Below are 21,988 nucleotides of genomic sequence, written 5' to 3' on the forward strand. Positions count from 1 at the left end.
TTTATGCTATTTGTTGTTGTTGTTGTTGTTGTTGTTGTTGTTGTTGTTGTTGTTTAGGAAAAAACACAAGTTCTGGAATGTCAAGAACTGGCTTTTACCCTCAGCAACAGATAATGGAAGCAAGTCAGACTTTTAGCATTAGGATATTTGACTGCTCTGTACAAGTCTGTTTAGATGTCCAAACACCACAACATTTACCAGTTGTTCTCAGCCAATTCCTCCAGAGGGGACTTTGGGTCGAATACCTACCTCAACCATCATCTTGGGATGAGAAGAAAAGGAATAAAAAGGAGTATAAAATTGGAAGGAAAGGAAACAGCAATTTCTGAATATAATTAAATATTACATTTTTAAAAGTTTCTTAAAAATGGCTAAATCCCAAAACTTGCTCAACTTTGATTACCAAGACTCTCCCTCAGTTGGGGGATTTATAAATTATTTATTTATTTATTTATTTATTTATACTTTTAACTTATTTTTTTAAACAATTTTTATTTAAATTCAATTATTTAATATATGATGTATTACTGGTTTCAGAGGTAGAGGCCTGTGATTCTTCAGTCTTATATAATACCCAGATTTCATTACATCCCCCACCTTCCTTATTGTCCAGTGCCACGTTAGACCATCCCCTCCCTCCCCTCCCACAATCTTCAGTTTGTTTCCTAGGATTAAAAGTCTCTGATGGTTTCTCTCTCTGTCTGATTTCATCTTATTTTTAAGATATTTTATTTTCATGCGACTAGATATAAATATATTATATTTATTTGTGACTAAATATAAATTGTAGGCAAGACAGGAGGAAATAGCATGAGCTTTCCCTCAGGTCTCCCAAGGGTCATGACTGGTTTTTCAGGAGGCAGATGGGCCCCCCACACCATGACTGGTTCTTCCAAGCCAGACCATTGCCATGGATGGGGCCTTAACCCATTACACCTGATGTGAAGGTGAAGTGCTCATCCTATACACATACACCTGCTCTCCTGAGTCTCCAACATGGTTCTCTTGCACAGACTCAGAGAATCTGCTGTGGCTGCTCTTTAGACCAACAACACATGTGGGCAGCTGGGCCACCCCAGGCAGGAGGTTTGTGTTCGGGCCTGAACCACTGTGGGAAGAAATTCTAAGCTTTGCAGGCAGTAATAAACTCCCACATCCTCAGCCTCTACCCGGCTAATTGTCAGGGTGAAATCTGTCCCTGACCCGCTGCCACTGAACCTGTCTGGGACCCCAGGGTAACGGCTGGAGGCCAAGTAGATCAGAATCTGTGGAGACTGGCCTGGCTTCTGCAGGTACCAATACAAATAGTTCTTTCCATTACTGTACAGGAGGCTTTAACTGGCCCCGTAGGAGATGGAGGCCGGCTCTCCAGGAGAGTGGGGTCTGTGTCAGCACAATCTCCCCGCTGGATCCTAAGGGAAGGAGAGTGAAATACAAAGTTCAAACATTATTAGCATTTTCATGTTTCCCTTCCATTATTTATGGTATGTGAGATTATTTCTTTTCTGTGTTATTTTGATGCATATTCCCCACATATTCAATTTTAAGAAGGAACAGATTTTCTAAGGTACAAAGGGTCCCTGGTAGTCACCTATACTACCCTCCCGTTTCTATGCTGCGGGGGTCACCAGAACACAGACTTTTCTCCTTTCCCAATCTTCCTTACCCTGACAGATCTCAGTATGTCACGCCCCACCTTGAGGGAAAGACATACACAACTTACTAGCAGATACCTTCCATCTAAACATGGAGAGCTCACCTTCCCCACCCTATTCTCCTTTCTCATGTCCCCTCTGCTCTTACCTGGGACCCAGAGCATCAGCAGTCCCAGGAGCTGAGCAGGAAACCTCATTCTGAGCAGAGCAGCTGAACAGATGAAGCTTGGTAAGTCCAAGCAATGTTTGAGCTGACCTTTTATGTCAGACCTGCTAAAAAGGATCCTCCCTAGGGGACAATATGCAAATTCCCAGGTGGGTGAAGCCATATGGACAGAGCCATGAGAAGGGTGTGGTTCTCCTGTGAGCAGAGTGAAATAAAGTATCTTCTTTGTTTGGGAGAAAACCAAGAAAACCGTCATCAAGTTGCCAAATGACATCAGGATCAGATTCTGAATATCCAGATCAGTATGTGGGAGATGAATGACCATCTTGCTTAGCTCCTTCCAGGCTCATATTGGTAGATGGCTTCTACCATGTTGGTATTGATGGGCAGAGTCTGCAAACACAAGAAGGACATGACATGAAATGGTTGCAAAGTAGTTTGGTATCTCTTCTTACCAGGTTAACAGTTAAAGAATGTTGAACGGTTAGGCACAGTCTTTCCTTCAGATGTAGTGAATTAAACTGTGTGGAAGCATTCAACTTAAAAGATTGAGACAAGGAGAAAAAAAAAATCTTCCAATAGAGACAGAGAGCAAAGGATCTGTTTAAGACAAGAGGAAAAACAGAATTTTATGTGTCAGACAGTGAATCTGAAATTCCTGGTAACCAGTTGTTAACATCTGGTGAATATCCCATCATACTTACCTCACTCTATATGTACCAGGTGAATTCAAAAGATTTTTTAAGGGAAGAACTTCCTTGGGAGCACAGAGCAGAATAAACAGGGATAATTTTTTAGTATTTTTGTCTGGGGTTTAGAATATCTCTTCTTTTACAGAATCACTTTGGACATGTATAATGGGGTCTTGTATTACTGTTTCCTATGAAATACAACATAAGAACTTCAGAAATTTCCAGAAATTTCCAGAAATTGTTGTGTATCTCACCATCTATTGCCCTGAAATGTCCAGGAAATGAAAAGTCTCACAGAAATTATTTTATGTTCAGAAAAGGGCTTTGAAATTTTCATATACCACCTGTACACTGAAGGATCAAGAATGCTTTGCTGAAATCCCTGTTTCCCTCATGTCTCCAAAGCGCACTGCATCCTGGACAACAAAACTGACCCCCTCAAAGCTGGTCACCGCACACAACACAATAAGTATGAAGCATTTGTCAGGAGTGGAGAAACACCTACCCTGAGGTCCAGAAGGGGAGCAGGTTTAGGGAAAGCCTGAATCATGCTGTAGACACCCTCCTTATCCTATCAGGAACAAAATGCTTCTGCATTACTCCTGTGACTCTGCAAACATGAAGCTGCTTGCATCAAGAGAAGGAATACTGAGTCAAGTGTATTGGAAGCAGTGCAGGCCTGTGCTATACTGGCAGTGTGAGGGAGTTCAAGTACAAGGCATGAAAGCAGCTGGAGGATTGCAGTTCATGTCAGCATACTCACAGCTCACTTGTGGGATGTACAGATAATGGTCCATGCCCTGCTGACTCCCACAGGGAAATCGTGTTCATGCTACTCAGTATGTCTTTCATGATGAACTGCTGTTTAAGCCAGAGGCTGGGTGGAACTGGGATGCAGAGGAAGGCCTAGGGCAACAGGCAGAAGCGTTCAGTCCTCAGGGAGTGACTGAGGCCCAGGGAACTGGTGGATCCACAGATTTAGTTAGGTGTCACATGTTTATCGTGGTGAAGACAGACACAGTATACCACACATGTTCCATGGGATCTAGTATCTGGAAGCAGGCAACCATCTCCAATGTCGTTTACTTCCTTAAGCAGACATAACATTGTTTTATTTTGTGAATCCAAACCTTCACTTACTTACCCCATAACTCCATAAGTAATATGCCCCTTAATTTAATCAAAATATTACTAGAGCACTATTGTCAATGGGGCATCTGTAAGGCATGTATATCTAGGCAATGTGCCTGGAATTTGGAAATACACTAATAATCAATTGCCATTTTTATGATGGCAGGACCAACATCTTTTCAGGGATTTCTTTTTCCTTTCCTTGAGGCATTGGTGTGCTCATACCATGTGCATAAATGGATTGATCTAGACCACCAGTTTTACAACGTACTACCTAAGTCCTACCCACATATTACACCTGAATTTGAAATAAAAGGCATTTCCAGGTTCAGGTAGGATGGAGTAGATCTCACAGGAACAACATAACATTGCAACAAATACAGAGGAGAACAAAAAAAATGTAAAAATCATGTTTATGATGAAATCAGAGAGCCATGGAAGAAGTGAGGACCAGAAGATCAACAATTCCAGAGACAGAAAGTATGTTGTAGGTGATGAGATGTTCTCCTGTTTTTTATATCCTCATGGAAATGCAAAATCTGAATGTGGGCATATCCTCTGGCTTGGTCCAGACAGAGGGTTCTGCTGGGGAAGAGAACACAGCTGAGCTTGGGCAGCTGCAGGAAGCTGCTTTAATAGATAAGCCAGGACCTGAGACTTTACCCCAGGGTGGATTTCTCCTGGGAACATCTGCTGAAGTCTGAGATGTGGCTGGGCCTCCAGGCCAGAAATACAGAGTAAACCTCCCACATTGTCCTGCATTTTCCCCATCTAATGCTGCACTGATTGTCCCTATGTCTCAGACATGAGCCTTGGCCCCTACCACTGCATCCCTGGCCAAGCTTCCCAGCCCTGGCTCTGCCTCTGGTCACTGTCCTCTTTGTCTACATGGTTTCTCAATGATCATTTTTCTCAAATTATTTCAGACATACCCTGGAGTAGAATGCAATTTTGGACATTGACCCATGCTCTCCTGGCTTACATAAGAATGTATGATAGATCTAGGTTAGGAATGAGGTAGGAACTTCACTAAACTTGGATTCAGGAAAGATAGACAGTGTCACTACAAGACCCACCATTTTCCATGTCACTGGCAGTATCAGCAGGGCATGGCCTGGGAGCCCAGGCAGTGGTCCCTTCACTCTGTCATCTCCCAGGAAGTACATCTGACTTTCCGTGTGGATTCAAATCTGGACCTCAACCCCATCAGCATCCCCTCCCCAACACACACGAGCCCCGGAGCTGGGTCTTGCTGAAAGAGCTGACCTCCATCACGTGTCTTCATAGTCGTGTTATGCCCCTACGTGAAAACACAAGATTCTGATTACAAGAGGCACAACCTTAGCTTTTGTATTTTCTTGTATTCATCCAAATTGTGCTGACTAAGGCATACATTTTATGCTCATTCGTTGTTCCAAATTGTTCTTTATATATAAAATCCAGCTTTGGAATTCAGAAATCTCAATTGACTTCAACTTGCTGAGATTTTTCAATGACTCTGGTGTTTGGTCTTTGTTTATGAAGTGTTTATTAAGATTATCTAGTTCAAAAATACAGAGCAGAACAATTTTTCTCAGTTCCTCCAATGAGGACAGTAATACACATCATTGACCATCCCAGCAGGACAGAGATAGGTGCTAGGACAGAGTATATATAGGTGAGAAGGTGAAGGAAGAGAAGACAACCGTGTCTTATTATTTCCAAATACCCTCCTGCTGCTGGATTCTGGCAACTATCAAACCTAACAAAACCAAAAATGTGTATTTTTTTGTGTGTAGCTCCCACCAATCAGACACAATGTTGGGGCTGAATGAAATTAATTGATGAGTGCATGCTTGCAGCAAGGACTAGCATGAGCTTTTACTCAGCTCTCCCTTCTGATGCCTCCAGTTGCTCAGAGGGAAATCGGGCCCCTCCACTCTGCCATGCCAAGGCTGCTGCCATGGAGGAGAAGCAACCTGTGGTGCTTAAGGGGTACCCAGCACAGGGAGGATCCAGAATCTGCAGCTGCACACAACTCCCCAGAGCTCTCCAAAGCCTTCCTCTTAGATTATGAGAGTCTGTTTTGCTTAGTCCCCAGAGACATAATACATGTGAGCAGCTGGTCCCTCCCCCAAGCAGAGACATGTGTGTGGAAGGCTGACCCAGGGTGGGAGGATACTGTGTACCTTGCTGGAAGTGATAAACCCCCACTTCCTCAGCCTCAAAACTGCTGATCCTCTGAGTGAAATCTGTGCCTGCCCGCTGCCACTGCACCTGCCTGGGATCCTGGAATAAGAGTAGGAAACCAAATAAATGAGGTCCTGTGGAGACTGGCCTGAAGGCTGCAGGAACCAGTGCATTTCCTTCACTGCAGGAATCTCTCTGCCTGTCTCTGCAGGAGATGGAGGCCGCTCTCCAGGGGTGACTGACAAGGAGAGTAGGGTCCCTGTCATCACAATACCCCCATTTTAGTCCTAAAATAATGAGAAATGTGCAAGATGACATACAAATATTATAAGCCATTTTCATCATTTTTTAAAGGATTTTATTTACTTATATGTCAGAGAGAGAGAGAGAGCACAAGCAGGGGAGTAGCTGGAAGAGCAGACAGAGGGAAAAGAAAGCTTTCTGCTTCGCAAGGAGCCCAGTGTGGGATACAATCATAACCCAAGCAGAAAACAGATGATTAACCGACTAAGCCACTCAGGCATCCCCCACTTTCATCATTTTATTTGCTAAATATTTCAGGCTAATTTACTTTTTTGTGAATTTGACTTATATTAAAAATACCCCATTCCAAGTAATTACAAAATTTTTCAGACACAAGGGGGTCTCTAGAATTCTCCTTTTTCAGTGGCACAGGCTTCACCACAGCACAGGCCCTTCATCTTTTAGGTTCTTCTCATTCTCATACATTCAAACATCTCATGCCCCTTCCCAGACACCAAGAAATATGTATTCAAAAGTGTGCAGAGTAAACATGGAGAAAGCACTCAAACATGGTGCACCCCGAGCTCACCTTCCCCACCCATTCTGCTTTCACAGATCCCCCTCTGTTCTTACTTGGGATCCAAGGCATTAGTAGCACAAGGAGAAGAGGAGGGAACCTCCTTTTGAGAAGTTGAACTGATTACTTCTGGTAATTCAAAGCAAGGTTCAAACTGTCCTTTTATCTCAGACTTGCAAGAGACTCCTGCCCAGGGAACAATTATGCAAACCTTCCTCTGCTTGCTTCCTTGTGCTTGTGGAGAGAGCCACCAGTAGGTCAGAGGACCACTGATGTAAGCCAAGTGAAGTACAATAGTTTCCTCTTGGAAGAAATCCAGTGGAGATACAGTCTTTGCTGCCAGCAGTAGTGGGGAAAGAATCTTGCTGTCAAAGTCTAATTCTCAGCAAGGACAAAGTGCATATTTCCCCGTCCTCTAAGAAAGCATCAGAAACAATGACAATGTACATATGTGTGTGCTTGTCGGTCTCCTGGAAGTCTTTGGATACTGAGATGCCTAAATTATAATCATAACCGCTATTTCTGCTTCTGTACCTTTGCTTGCTAATCCATGAGGAGATGGAAAATTACCAGCAAACTTTCTATAGGCACTCTGTAACCACACAACCCCCGCCCAGAATCGAACCTAGCAGAGTGGCCGCTCCCAGACACCCACCTGGCTCTGGGCCGAGAGATAACAGCCATCTGGCGCCAGAGAAACCCCCACCCAGAATTGGACATAACAAAGTGACTGCTCCCAGACCCCCAATTCAGCTTTGAGTACGGGAGATAATAACCACCTGGCACCCCACGGCTTGACAGGGAGACCCTGGCCAATCCTGAGGTGACACATACCCAGCGGTGCCAACCAAGCAGTTTGAAGAATGACAGCCCTTTGAGCTAACCAATAATCTGTTCCTAGCCTTTTCCAGCTCTGTAGCACACCAGTCATATTATGGAGTTGCTGTTCAATTTTCCCGCAGTATGTAGTGATTTGTTACGAGATACTATGATGTATGCTAAGTCCCTGCCTCCCCAAATAGTGTATAAAAAGTGCTGTGATCCTGAGCTCAGGACCTCTTAGTGTAACCGGCAATGAGTGCACAGAGGTCCGGGTTTGAACTCGTAATAAACGACCCTTGCTGTTTGGCTTTGACTCTGGACTCTGGTGGTCGTCTTTGGGCACAGCTTTGGGGTCTGGGAATTTGGGCACAGCTTCTTGGCTTCTTCCAAACTAATCATAAGAAGAAAGCAGCTCCCACGTCCACTGTAAAGAACTGACAGTGGCTTTCCCATTACTATAATGCTACTGTCTGACTTTCCATCAGTCTAACAGTGTTTCTTTCTCTGTCTACCAATGAGCTTGCTCTGTGGCCCAAGGTACAACCATCTCCTCAAGGAACTTTGAGTAATAAACCTTATCATTCCAAACTCCCTGAAGGAAATCAGATTACCAGAGATAGCTACACTCCCATCTTTGTTGCAACATTATTCACAATAGCAAAGATATACAGACAACCTAAGTATCCCTCTGTGAATGAATGGATGAGGAAGTTGTGGTATAGGCACACAATGGAATACTATTCAGGCATAAATAAAATAACATTCTGCCATTTGCAACCAATTGGATGGACCTTGAAGTCATTACATTAAGTGAGAGAAGTCAGAGAAAGACAAATATTCTATGGCATCACTTATATGTAGAATCTAAAAGAACTAAATTCAGAAAACAGAGTAGAATTGTGTGTCCAGGCACTGGAGATGTAGGGTGGGAAACCTGGGGAGATGTTGTTTAGGCATATGATGAACTTAAAAGTAAAACGGCCAGTATTTGATCAATAAAATGAGTTTATTAGGAATAGCAGAGGACAAGAAACCTATGACAAATCCTAGGCAAGTCTGAAGAGACCAAGAGAAGGTATTTTTAATTGGGGTATAGGAGGAAACTGGGGAGGGCTATTTGGACCAGATGTCACTGGGGAATAACAAGAGTCCCATTGGCAACAAGCAGTAGTTTGTGTAAAATTGCCCACCTTGGGGAGAGGAGGGATTTTTTTTTCATTTTTTTAAAAATCAGGGAATAAAGTCCTTATTTGAAAATGTTCTCTCTTGTCAAAATAATTCTTTTTATTCCTTTTAGCAATATTAAGTTTTATTCTATTCTTAAGGTTTTTATTGAAATTGCAGTCACCATTCTGTGTGGTATTGGTTTCACATGTACAAAATGACAACTCCACACTTCCATACAATACCAGGTGCTCAACACTGTCAAACACCAACATGGATTCCATTTGTTTTTCCAAGAATGGCTTCAGTTGTCTGGATTTCCTGTTATATTTAATTTCTAACTGTACACAAGGTGGGGCGGTTCAGATGAACTTTCATTCAGCTCTTCCCTCTGTCCTCACTGGTGGCTCAGAGCTCACCCATTCTCCCTGACAGGCATGTCATGCCCAGCATTTTTCAACTGACAAGTCCATAAAGGATGGTGCCGGGGTGCAGTTGAGGTCCTTGGGGTGTAGACCTCACAGCACCAACTACTCCTTGAGTCTCCTATCATCTTCCTCTTACAATGACAGGGAGTCCTGTGCCTGCTCCCCAGATAAACAACATGTGTGGGGCAGCTGGGCTACCCCAGCAGGAGGTTTCTGTTCTAGGCTGAACCACTGTGTGAGGAGCATGTAAATTTTGCCCACAGTAATAGACCCCCACATCGTCAGCCTCCACCCTGCTGATCCTCAGGGTGAAATCTGTCCCTGACCCGCTGCCACTGAACCTGTCTGGGACCCCAGTGAAACGGTTAGTGGCCAAGTAGATCAGAAGCTGTGGAGACTGGCCTGGCTTCTGCAGGTACCAATGCAAAAAATTGTATCTAGTACTGTGCAGGAGGCTCTGACTGGCCCGGCAAGAGATGGAAGCCGGCTCTCCCAGAGTGACGGACAGGGACAGTGGGGTCTGTGTCAATACAACTTCCCCACTGGATCCTAAAGGAAGAAGAGAAATTGCAAGGTTAAGTGCAAACATTATGGTAATTCCCATAATTTTCCTTTGCTCTTTATTTCAAACTAAAAGGCCTTTTAAGAGACCTTGATTCAGAACTCAAACCTTTCCCATTTCAAAAAAGAACCAGAGATTGGCAAGACATAACAGAAGTCTCTAGAAATCACCTAAGCCCTCCCAGTCTTCAGTGCCATGAAGTCACCAGAGTCCATACAGGTCCTTTTCCCTCAGGACTCTTCCTCTCTCACAGATAAAAGTCATACACCCCATCCCAGTGGGAAGACATCCATCTCACATGGAAACAAAATTTATGTGAGAAACTGGTGCCCTCAGGGTTCATCCTGCCCTTCCATTTCCCTTGCCCTTTGGGCACACTGTATACCTGGAAACCAGAGCATGAAGAGCCCCAGGAGCTGAGCAGGGAACCTCATTTTGACAAGTTGAAGGGATGAGTCCTGGTAGGTCAAGACAAGTTGAGAGTTGATCTTTTATCTCAGGCTGGCAAGGGAGGGTCCTCCCTAAGGGAAAACATGCAAATCCCCTGTGGGTGCAGCCAAATGGAAAGAGCCAGCCAGATAGGCATATGACCTCTCATGTGAGCAGAGTGATATTACAGACTGTCTTTGCTTAAAGCAAAACTAATGGAGATAAAATCTATGCTGCCTGAGAGGTAGGAGGGACATATTTAAATGTTCCATTTCCCTGCTAGATTTCTACATCTTCAGCCATTTCTAGGCACATTTAACACTTGTATTTTAAAAGGTAGATCCTGAGTAACCACAGAAGTCTTGAGAAAGAAGAACAAAGCTGAAGGTGTCACAATCTTAGACTGCAAACTGTGCTATGAAGCTAGAGTAACCCAAACAGTATGGTATTGGCATTGAAATAGACATAAAGGTCAATAGAACAGAACAGAGAGTCCAGAAATAAACCTATGTTTATATAATCAATTAATCTATGACAAAGGACACAAGAGTACACAATGGGGGTCTCTCTTCAATAAACACTGTTCGGAAAACTGGATAGGTACATGAGAAAGAATGAAATTACATCACAGACAAAAATAAACTCAAAATGGATTAAAGACCTAAGCTGAAGACCAGAAGTTCCAAAATTCCTTGCAGAAAACAGGCAGTAATCTCATTGACATTAGCCTTAGAAACATTTTTCTAGGTATGTCTTCTTAGGCAAGTGAGGAAAAAGCAAAAATGAACTCTTGGGACTATACCAACTGAAAAACTTTTGCACAACAGAGGGAACCATCAACAAAATGAAAAGGTAACCTAGTAAGCAGGAGAAGATATTTGCTAATGATTCATCCAATAAGGGGCTAAAATCCCAAATACATAAAATACGTTTAAAACTAATCACCGAAAAACAAATAATCTGATTAAAAATGGACAGAAAATCTGAATAGACATTTTTCCAAAGAAGATCAGGGATGGCCAACAGACACATTAAAAGATGCTCAACATCATAAACCATCAAGGAGATGCAATTCAAAACCACAATGAGATAACCCTTACACCTGACAGGAAGAGAAAGAAGAGGGTGGTGAGGATGTGGAGAAAAAGGAGGCCGTGCACTGTTGGTGGGAATGTACATTGGTGCAACCACTTTGGAAAACAGTATGGTGTTTAAACAGCATGGAGTTTTCTCAAAAAATTAAAAATAAGAATGCCACACAATTCAGTAATTCCACTGCTGGGCATCTATCCAAAAGAAAACGAAAACACCAGTTTCAAAAGATAATATGCAACCCTAAGTTTGCTGTAGCTGTATAGTCAAATATGGGAGCAACCCAAGTGTCCATCAATAAATGAATGGATAAAGGAGAGGTCCTATATATGTACAATGGAGTATTACTCAACCGTAACAAACAGTGAAATTTTGCCCTTTGTGACCTCATGAATGGACCTAGATGACATTCTTTTTTTTTTAAAAGATTTTTATTAATTTATTTATTTGTCAGACAGAAATCACAAGTAGGCAGAGAGGCAGGCAGAGAGAGTGGAGGAAGCAGGCTCCCGGAGGAGCAGAGATCCTGAAGAGGGACTCTATCCCAGGACCCTGAGATCAGGATCTGAGCTGAAGGCAGAGGCTTTAACCCATTGAGCCACCCAGGTACCCCTAGAGAACACTCTGCCAAGTGAAATAAGTCAGACAGAGAAAGCCAAAGCCATATGGTTTTATTTGTAATTCGAATCTAGAAAGGAAAACAAACAGACAAACAACAAAATGTAGAACTCAGACTATAAATCCAGAGAACAAATAAGTGTCTGCCAGATAAGAAGGAGGTGGGGAGACAGAAAATATGGGTGAGGGGACTGGGAAATAGAGGCTTCCAGTTGTGGAATGAGTAAGTCACAGGGATGAAAGTACAGCCCAGGCAACAGAGTCAATGGTATCAGAACAGTGTCCTATGGTGACTGATGGGAGAAACATCGCAGAGCGTAACAGACAAGTTCCTGAGTCACTCTGTTGTGTACGTAAAGCTGATGGAACACTGCATGTCAACTAGATAGACTTCAAGGTGTGGGTAAGTAAAAGAAAAGAAAAGGGAATTCCAAAGAGGTAAAGGTGGGAAGAAAGATTCACATCATAGAGCAGTACCATAAGAACTCACACTGTTTTCTTATTTTACATATTTCAATGTATTTTGAAATCATTGAAGACTTACTAGAAATTTCAAAAGCATCAAGATCATTTCCATACAATCTCTCCAGCTTTCCTTACTGTGTACAGCTCACATAACCTTACTATAAGTAGCCTTAGCCAGGAAATTAACATGGATACAATGCTATTAATTAATTAATAATCCATATTTAGATTCACTAAGTTTTCCATTAAAGCACTGTGTCCTAGGATAAAAGATTGGAGTCTGGAGATAAAATCCAAGAAACTATACTGCATTTCATTGGCATATCTCGTTAGTTCTCTAATCTGTGATGATTACCCCTTTTTGTCTCTTTCATGGCCTTGAAACGTTTGCAGTGTAATGCACAGTTGTTTGGAAGAATGTCCCTTTAAACAGATTTGTTTGATGTTTCTATTGATTGGAAGAAGATTTTCAGTATTGGCAAGAAATGGCAGAAGGAATATATCCTCAGTGCATGATACCAGGGGTTATCTATGCCAACATTTCGGATTACAAGGATCAATAAATGACTATGACTGTTGAAACCCTGTTGCACAGATGTACTGAACATATATAATCAAAGGAGCTACTTCAAACACTCTCCTTATTTGGACATATGCTGCCTTTATTGGGAATTGTCAGTCTACTTCTCTCTGAGACTACCTGTGTTTGTGGTTGATTTTCATGTTTTAGTGATTTTTATAGCTTGCAACCCAATAGAGAATATTGAAAAAAATGAATTACTTTCACTCTTAGATGACAAATGTTTCTCTGAGTCTGGAGGCAGGAAAAGAGGAATAAGATTGGTGAAAACATGGGACTGATAGAAACTGTGATTTAATAAAACACTCACAAATGCATGACTGTTACTGTGTCTATTATTTGGATAAATGAATAGAATTTGGTACCATGTAACATGCTGGAGAAATAAAACATAATAAATTCAGTTACATAATGCAGGGAGCTACTCCGTACTAGGGAGACTGAGACACCAATCGTTATTAGGATTGATGCACTATGAGGATTCACAGAGTTAGGACACTGTTCTGACAACCTCCCCTGGAGACTATGTAATCACACCTCTTCTACACTTTTTTCAATAAAGGGATGATTTTCCAACCTTTTATTTCTGATCCAAGCAATGAGATTGTGTCTTTTGATGATTGTGCAAGGTAAAAATGAGGGGAGGGAGCAGACGTTGTGTACAGCAGAGAGGATGGCAGAGCAGGGCCGATCAGACTTACTGGATATAGTGAGTCTGACTTGGGCTTTAGGAAAAAAATACTCCTCCTGGGGCCCCAGAACTGCCTATAATGCACTGAACATGCACTGAGGCTGGGAGTGTGGCAGTGAGATCAGGGCAGAGCAGAACTGTGCTCTTGGTGCTGAGGAGAGCAGGGGTCATTCCTTCAGAGATCAGCATTACCCAGAGCTGAGGGGAAGAGCGTCAGCATGGAACCATCTACGAGCAGCCTCAGCCATGCTGGCCAAGACACGTTTTATCTAAGGAGGATATACACATGGCAGGATGGTCCAACTGGGAGATCAGCTGGGCAGGCCAACTTTTGGGATGAATAATGAGGTTTCCCACATGTCATGGAGGATCAGTATTAGAAGAGAAAAAAGTCACAAGGTGATTTTTTATTTGATCTTGAGAAATGTCCCTTCTGCCCAGCTTTCCATGCTGGCTGCAGCTACTGGTATCAACCTAACAAAAGTCCCTGTTTCATCTGTCACCCTGTTGGTCAATGAGAGGCTGTGTGCATAGTTCTGAAGTGTGGAGAAAACAATCTACACTGGTTCTCTCTCTGACACCAATAGTGACTGCGGATGTGGGCAACTTGAGTCTGGTTTGGTCGAAAGGTCCCCAAAGCCATGGCCATGGGCCCGTGAGAGCCTATAGCTTTCCCACTTTCTGAGACCTGGATGAGGAGCACCTTGCATGGTGTCCTGATGGCCCGTCAGGGACTACTCCATGCTCCTTTCCTTTGCCAGAGGGACCTCTCACCACAAGTCTTTCTCACGTGTGCTCTCTGGGTGGGCCATTTCCCCAGAGTTACACTCTGTTCAGGACAGTGTTTGATGGAAGGAACTTGTTTTCTGCTGAATCAAATATGTCACTTTAGAACCTTCACTAAGTGCTATTTTCCCTGTCTCTATGGAACCTGACGGAAACATGGGTGGCAGGAGGAGATGTGACATTACCCCTGGGTGAAAAGGGGAATCTCTGAGATGTAATCATAAGTGCCAACAGGAAATCTAACTTCTAAGATGGGTCTGGGCCCTTGGCCATTAATGCCAGACACAGCCAGAGTCTTTCAGGGATCCCTGTGGTACCTGTGCGCCCTCTTGTGGCCATGTGGAGGGAGTCATCCCAAGGGTTTTTTCCTTGTCCTTGGACAATACCATTTGTAGGATAAAGTGAACTTCTTTCTTGTACATTTTCAAACATGTCTTATTTCTGAGGCCTGTAACAAATGATAATGGCTTTCCAGGTTCTGTAGCAGAGTGTGGCAACATGATATAGTGATGCATAGTTATAAGTTCTGAATTGTGATTTCTCCATCATATCTGGGATCCAAAGACCTCTGAGGCCACCCCAGATTTGGCTGCTCCACAGCTTAGGAAAGGAGTGACTGCAGAATCAGGAGAATTGGGTGCCAGAGCGATTCAGTACCTCTGTGCATATATTGCATTTCATTTTGATCTCTCAGTGTGCTGTCTGGGGCTGACTCCAGACTCTCCCGCCAGCTGTCCCACTCCCCTGGGAAGGACTGCGAGCTCAGAGTGATGGCTGCACAGGAAAATTAGTCTTCAAGTTCTCAGTCTGAATGAATCTCGCCTCACTCCTTTCAGTGGTCTTAGTGGGGCAGGGTGCTGACCGCCCAATGATTGTGGAGGGAGGGGACACTCTCTTTTTTGTCTTACACTGATCATAACTGCCAATTTCAAGGAGGTTTAAACCAATATATGCTGAAATCACAACCTGTTTTCCCAGATCTGTATTGAATAGAGTCTGAGGCCAAGAGTAGCCTGTTTCTTAGCTTCTTTTCTCCCCAGTTCCACAAAGGTGATGAGCCTGCCATGTTTAGGGCTTTGTGGGTGTCCTCTGCATGTGTCCCTTCACCTCTCTGCTCATCCCCAGTGTTGTCCCAGTACTCCAGCTAGTCCAGCAGGTCTCCCAGTGTTTGGTCTGAAATTGAATGAGTGCTCTGCTCAACCTGTAATGGAGGACCTTACAGTTTATGAAACTATAATTCAGACAAATATGAATCAAATATGTCATTTTAGAACTTTCAATGAAACCACTTTTTAAAATTTTTTTCTTTCTTTGTTATGATATGTTAATCCCCATATAGTACTTCATCAGTTTTCGACGTAGTGTTCCATGATTCATTGTGTATAACCCAAGTGCTCATTGCAAGTGCTCATTGCAATATGTGCCCTACATAATTCCCATCACCGGCTAACCCATTCCCCCACTCCCTTCCCCTTCAAAACCTCAGATGGTTTCCCAGAGTCCATAGTCTCTCTTACTTCATCTCCTCCTCCAATTTCCCCCCTTCATTCTCCCTTCCCTCTCTTAATGTCTACCATGGTATTCCTTAGGAACTACATATGACTGAAACCATATGATAATTATCTTTCTCTGCTTGGCTTATTTCACTTAACATAATCCCCTCCAGTTCCAACCAAGTCAATGTAAATGATGGGTATTCATCCTTTCTGATGGCTGAATAATATTCCACTCTAAATTATGAACTGCATCTTCTATATCCATTTGTCCATTGAAGGGCATCTCAGTTCCTTCCACAGTTGGGCTATCATGGGTATTGCTGCCATGAACACTGGGGTATATGTGCCCCTTCTTTTCACTACATCTATATCTTAGCAGTAGTATAATTGCTGGGCCATAGGGTAGCTCTATTTTTCACTTTTTGAGGAAGTTCTATTATGTTTTCCAAAGTGGCTGTACCAAATTGCAATCCCACCAACAGTGTAAAACGGTTTCCCTTTCTCCACAACTTCTCCAACATTTGCTCTTTCTTGCCTTGAGGATTTTTTCCATTCTAACTGGTGTAAAGTGGTATTCAATGTGGTTTTGATTTGAATTTCCCTGATGGCTAGTGATGCTGAACATTTTTTCATGTGTCCGTTAGCCATTAGTTTATATTCTTTTGGAGAATTGTCTGTTCATGTCTTCTGTCCATTTTTGACTTGATTACTTGTATTCTTGGGGTGTTGAGTTTGAGAAATTCTTCATAGATCGGGGATAGCAGCCCTTTATCTGTAGTGTCATTTGCAAATATCATCTCCCATTCCATGGGCTGCTTCTTTCTTTTGTGTACTGTTTCCTTTGCTAAAAGAAACTATGTTCCCCTTCTTTGCAGGAAGATTTTCCATTTGATTGTTTATAGGAGATTACCAAACACCTAACCAAAGGCCTTTGGGAAACTGGATAACTTCCTGTCTCGGGTCTCTCTGTTCCTTGAGTTTCTCTCTGAAGGAGAGAACAGTTTTTCATTTTTGAACATTTGTCATAGATGCATTATGTGACAAATCCACATGTAAGTATTGTAATAATTAATTTACTCTTTAGGCAATCCTGTGATTAGGATGATTAATGTCCTCCTGTATGGATGAGAAAATGGACTCACTTGTCTGAGATCATACTGCTAGCTCCCAGGAGCATTCAGAGTCAGAGTTTATACTTGGGCATTCCAGCTCCAGAGCTCATACGGTTATCTCCTGGATGCTGCACTCATTTATCGTTAGAGTGCCATCTGAAAGTCGAAAAAATGTAACCTGCTCGTAGGGCCCATTTCCAGGTTCACAGATAGGATGCTAGAGAAGATACAGCTCCTTGTGGCACCAAGGGACTTGTTGTCCCTTGTACCCTGGGCACAACTTGAGTGTTTCAATTGTGCACATTGTGGCTGCTGTTACAGAGGAGTCATGTGATGAACTGGTTTGAGTGCAGAGCTTTGCCTAGAGTCCAAATCTTCTAGCAGTCTCTGTCACTGCACGTTAAAACCAAAGGAGAGTTTTCTGAGTTCCAAACCTTGATTTTAAAAATATTTGTGGAGCATAACAAATAGCATGGAGGGCATGGGGAGTTAGAGAGGAGAAGGGAGTTGTGGGAAATTGGAAGGGGAGGTGAACCATGAGAGACCATGGACTCTGAAAAACAATCTGAGGGTTTTGAAGTGGTGGGGGGGTGAGAGGTCAGGGTACCAGGTGGTGGGTATTATAGAGGGCACGGATTGCATAGAGCACTGGGTGTGGTGCAAAAATAATGAATACTGCTATGCTGAAAAAAAAAATCTCAAATCCAAAAAAAAGATTAAAAAAAAATAAAATAAAGAAGCGAGTCCAGAAGAATGAGAGCACCTAAAATTATATACCATATTCCAGAAGACATGAACAGATATTACTCCATACAGATCCCCAGAAACACAGGAATGATGCTCCACATCATTCACCATCAGGGAAATACAAATCAAGCCGATGATGAGATAACATCTCACACCTGGCAGGATGGCTAGTATCAGAACAACAAGGAATCCCATATATGTTGGTGCGGATGTGGAGAAAAGTGATCCTGTACCCTGTTGGTAGGAGTGAAAATTGGTGCAGCCACTGTGGAAAAGTTGTGGAGGTTCTTCAACAACCTAAACATAGAAGGACCATAGGATCCAGTAATTCCACTGCTGGGTATTTACATGAAGAACACAAAAACACTACTTCAAAAGATACATGTGGCCCTGTGGGTATTTCTGCATTATTGACAATAGCCAAGATGTGCAAGCCACCCATGTGTTCATCCATGCAGGAATGGATGAAATGTGCTATATGTACACCATGGAATCATCCTTGGTCATAAGAGAGAATGAGTTCTTGCCATCTGTAGCGACAGGGATGGAGCTAGAGAGTGTTACGCTAAGTGAAATAAGACATAACCAAATACTACAGGATTTCACTTCTTGTGGAATCTAGAAGCAAAGCAAATCAATAAGCAAAAAGCAGAAACACACTCATGACTCCGGAGAACCCATTGATGGCTGTCAAGGGGGAAGGGTCAGGAGATGGGTGAAAGAGGTGAAGGGGGTCACGAGGTACAAGGTTTCACTTATAAAATGAAAAGTCAGAGATACAAAAAGTACGGCACAGGGAATATAATCAGTAATGATGGAATAACGTTGGCCCCCAGGGACTACACTTATGTGGTCAGCATTGAATAGTATGTAGAATTGTTGAGTGACTATGTTGTACTCCTGAAACATGTGACACATTGTATGTCAACTATGCAAACAAGGAGAAAATGAAAGGTATCCTGGAGGATTCCACTGAGGACAGCTCACGTCATACTCAGAAGGACAGAGATACTTTGTGTTCCGGATATAGTTAAGCCTCCCTCACCAGTGAGGCTCAGCTGCCATCACCATCCAAGAGTTCACAGAGTTTTGGTTTACCGATAGGAGTACTGGCTGGGACAAGGAGACCACTTTGTGAAGAAGATCATGTAACAACAATAGACTTATGACTATGGCAACCATTAATCCTACCATATATGACATCACTCAAGGGAATCTGCTGGGGTATCAAATGCTGTAGCTTCTGGAGACTCTCCTGCAAACGTGCTATGCATTTTGTTATAGTGATCATGAGCACAAGAATAATTGGATTTAGGGGTACTTGCAGGCTCGGTCAGGAGAGCATGTGACTCTTGATCTTAGGGTTATATATTCAATGGGTGTGGAGAATATTTTTAAATATCTGTCAAAATAAAAGAAGGAATGGGTTTTTTAACCAAGGGCAGAAATTAAGGGCATGGTCCCTATTCCTACACACAGCTGGGGAAAACCCAAGGGACCTGATACAACAGAACCACTTCCCTTCCAAGGAAGACTGCCCACCTCAGAACTGTTACCTTAGAGACAGAGAAATCTTGTCCTATTCAGACAACTCTATTTTAAGATTTTGAGATTTCCGTGTCACAGCCAATTTGATTGTCTTCTCATTCTCCTTGGTGTCCTCTCTCATCATTTATTTTTTAGTATTTTGTTTGAGTGCAGCACTTTTGAGATATGAGCATCATGTAGGATTCCTTTATCTACCTCAGCACGCTGAGGGAGCTGGACTTCCTCTCCTGTCTGACATCGAAGCAGAAATTCCAGATCACAAGATTCCATCAATCATGTGGGAGCAAGATAACTATGGCCCTGCTCTCACTGTCTTTGCTCCCAGTGTTTCCATAATCTCTCTCCATCTCATCATGTATTTATCAATATTCTAAATAACTTGTGTTTTCTAACTTAATTTTATTTAATTTTTTTTCAGTAATCCAAAATTCTTTCTCTACTTTATTAAGTGTCATAAACTCCAAGATCTGTGGGCTCCAGGCAGCTGAATTTGTAGATGCATTTTTCCACACACCATCAAAGCTTCCAGAATTCACCCATTGCATTCAGTTGTCCTTGACATGATATTCATTATCTTGGAAAAGATGATCATCTCTAATACACTTTATTTTCTAAACACTAGGATGCATTGTTCTCTCAATTTCATGACTTTACTTCCATCATATGTGTGATGAGATAACGACATGACCAATTGTGAGGTCAGGGGTCATGTTGCTGCACTCTTGAATGGAATCTATTCCATGCATAAATTCTATAGATTTCTAAAACATATATCATTTGGGGTAATTTTTGGTTAGTGACCACATCACACGAAAATAATTCATTTATTTTTTGTTCAAAACCTTCTCTTTCTGCACTAGAGAATCAGATTCATTGTCTCTATAGCAGTGTTTAACTTCAATATAGTAAACACCCTTACCATTTAGGAGAGAAGGAACAATCCATATACTCTGGCTTTTCTTGTGATGTAGAAAGGTAACTATTGTCTCTATTATAACTGTTTGCTGTTTATTTTCAAAGCCCAATTTTGAAATTGCAAGAACCCTCTTTTCACTTGGACAAATGTAATTGAAGGAAATCAAACACAATTGGCATTGAAATCTTATAATAACCAATGATTTGAAATGCTTATTTTGATTTTATCAAAATCAAATATTTTACATGCTCTCCTGACCGAGCCTGCAAGTGCCCAAATATTTCTGGACATGTTAAAAGACAGATAGTGCAAGTAGTAGAGAAGTAGGAAAGGAGATGGTGAGAAAATACCAATGTTAGCAAATGATCCTGTGGTAAATAAAGCCCACGCTGTTTGTTCCAACAGGTATTCATTTTCTGCCACAGATCTATGTCACCTGTCTGGTTACTAGAGAGGCTACATTAACTTGAGACACTCAGGCAAAGCAGAGAGGATTAGGGGAACCCTCAGGAGCTCCTCCCTTCACCATAACCGGCTCCTCATGGGACAGGACCCCCTAAATTCCCTGCGGCTTCTACCATGTCAGGCTGAGCGACTGTCGGGACCTCAACATGAGGAGCCTGACGCCCAGCTGTGAGCAGCTCCCCCGGGGCCTCCAACTCCTTCCTCTCACACAAACTCAGAGAACACCCTGTGAGCTCCCCAGAGAAGCTGCTCACTGGGGCAGCCAGGACCCCAGGCAGGAGGTTTGTGTTCAGGACTGAACCTCTGTGGGAGGATACTCTGTACTTTGCCCACAGTAATAAACTCCCATATCGTCAGCCTCCACCCTGCTGATTCTCAGGTTGAAATCTGTCCCTGACCCGCTGCCACTGAACCTGTCTGAGACCCCAGAGAAATGGTTGGAAACCTCATAGATCAGGAGCTGTGGGGACTGGCCTGGCTTCTGCAGGTACCAATGCAAATAGGTTTTTCCATTACTGTACAGGAGGCTCTGACTGGCCTTGCAGGAGATGGAGGCCGGCTCTCCAGGGCTGATGGGCAGGGACAGTGGGGTCTGTGTCATCACAATTTCCCCGCTGGATCCTAAAGTGAAGAGACACAAAGTGTCAAGTTACATAAAATATTGTTAGTGATTTCCATTGTCTCTGTCTCCTTTATTTTAGCTAAAATTTTGTTTTATTCCCATTAAGAGATTTTGAGAATGTACCAAAAACACACAATCACAATAATCAATCTGAGATTTGTCAAGTGGAGAAAGGCCTCTCATCATTGCTAAAACCATCTCCCCCTCCTCTGTCACAGTCCCAACCAGAGCACAGGTGCTGGTTCCTTCTGGAATCTTTCTTACTCTCCCAGATCTAAATTTCACCTTTCCCACCCTGGAGAACAAGGCACACAGAATATACTTGGAGAGAAGTGTGCCCTCACAGCTCACCCTCCACCCCCACTAATTCTCTTCCTCACCCCCCTCTGTCCTTACCAGGAAACCAAAGCATTAGCAGTACAAAGAGCTGAGCAGGGAACCTCATTTTGAGAAGTGAACTGAGGAGTCTTGGTAAGTCCAAGCAAGATTCAAGTTGGGCTTTTGTGTCACTCTTGCAAGGGAAGGTCCTCCCTAGGGGACACTATGCAAATCCCCTGCTGAGTGCAACCCTGGGGAAGGGGCAGGAAGGAGGTGGGAGGGGCTTAGCTTTCAGCAAAGTGACATAAAAGGTCTTCTGTGTTAGGAAGAAAATCACAAAACTCATGTCCCTGATTAGTGCAGCAGTGGGAAGAGGAACCCCACTGTGAAAGCGTGGATCTGCTCTGAGGACAGAGCGCATGTGCTTCTGCCCCTCTCTGAAGGAATCTGACACCCTGACATGTAGACTTCTGTGGCCAGGGTCAGTCTTCCTC

At 42.9% G+C, this 21,988-nt stretch overlaps 1 gene segment (V, D, J or C); it reads right to left on the reverse strand.

The window, feature by feature from the left end:
* Positions 1 to 701: 701 nt before the first annotated feature.
* On the reverse strand, positions 702 to 21,687 carry LOC101673031. The segment is given in 4 exon segments: positions 702 to 1,412; positions 1,804 to 2,214; positions 21,000 to 21,175; positions 21,573 to 21,687. Coding segments are annotated over 3 exon segments (288 nt in total).
* Positions 21,688 to 21,988: the final 301 nt, after the last annotated feature.

The sequence above is a fragment of the Mustela putorius genome, unplaced genomic scaffold (genome assembly GCF_011764305.1).
Source record: "Mustela putorius furo isolate JIRA1106 unplaced genomic scaffold, ASM1176430v1.1 tig00000281_pilon_pilon_pilon, whole genome shotgun sequence".
In the NCBI taxonomy this organism is placed as follows: domain Eukaryota; kingdom Metazoa; phylum Chordata; class Mammalia; order Carnivora; family Mustelidae; genus Mustela; species Mustela putorius.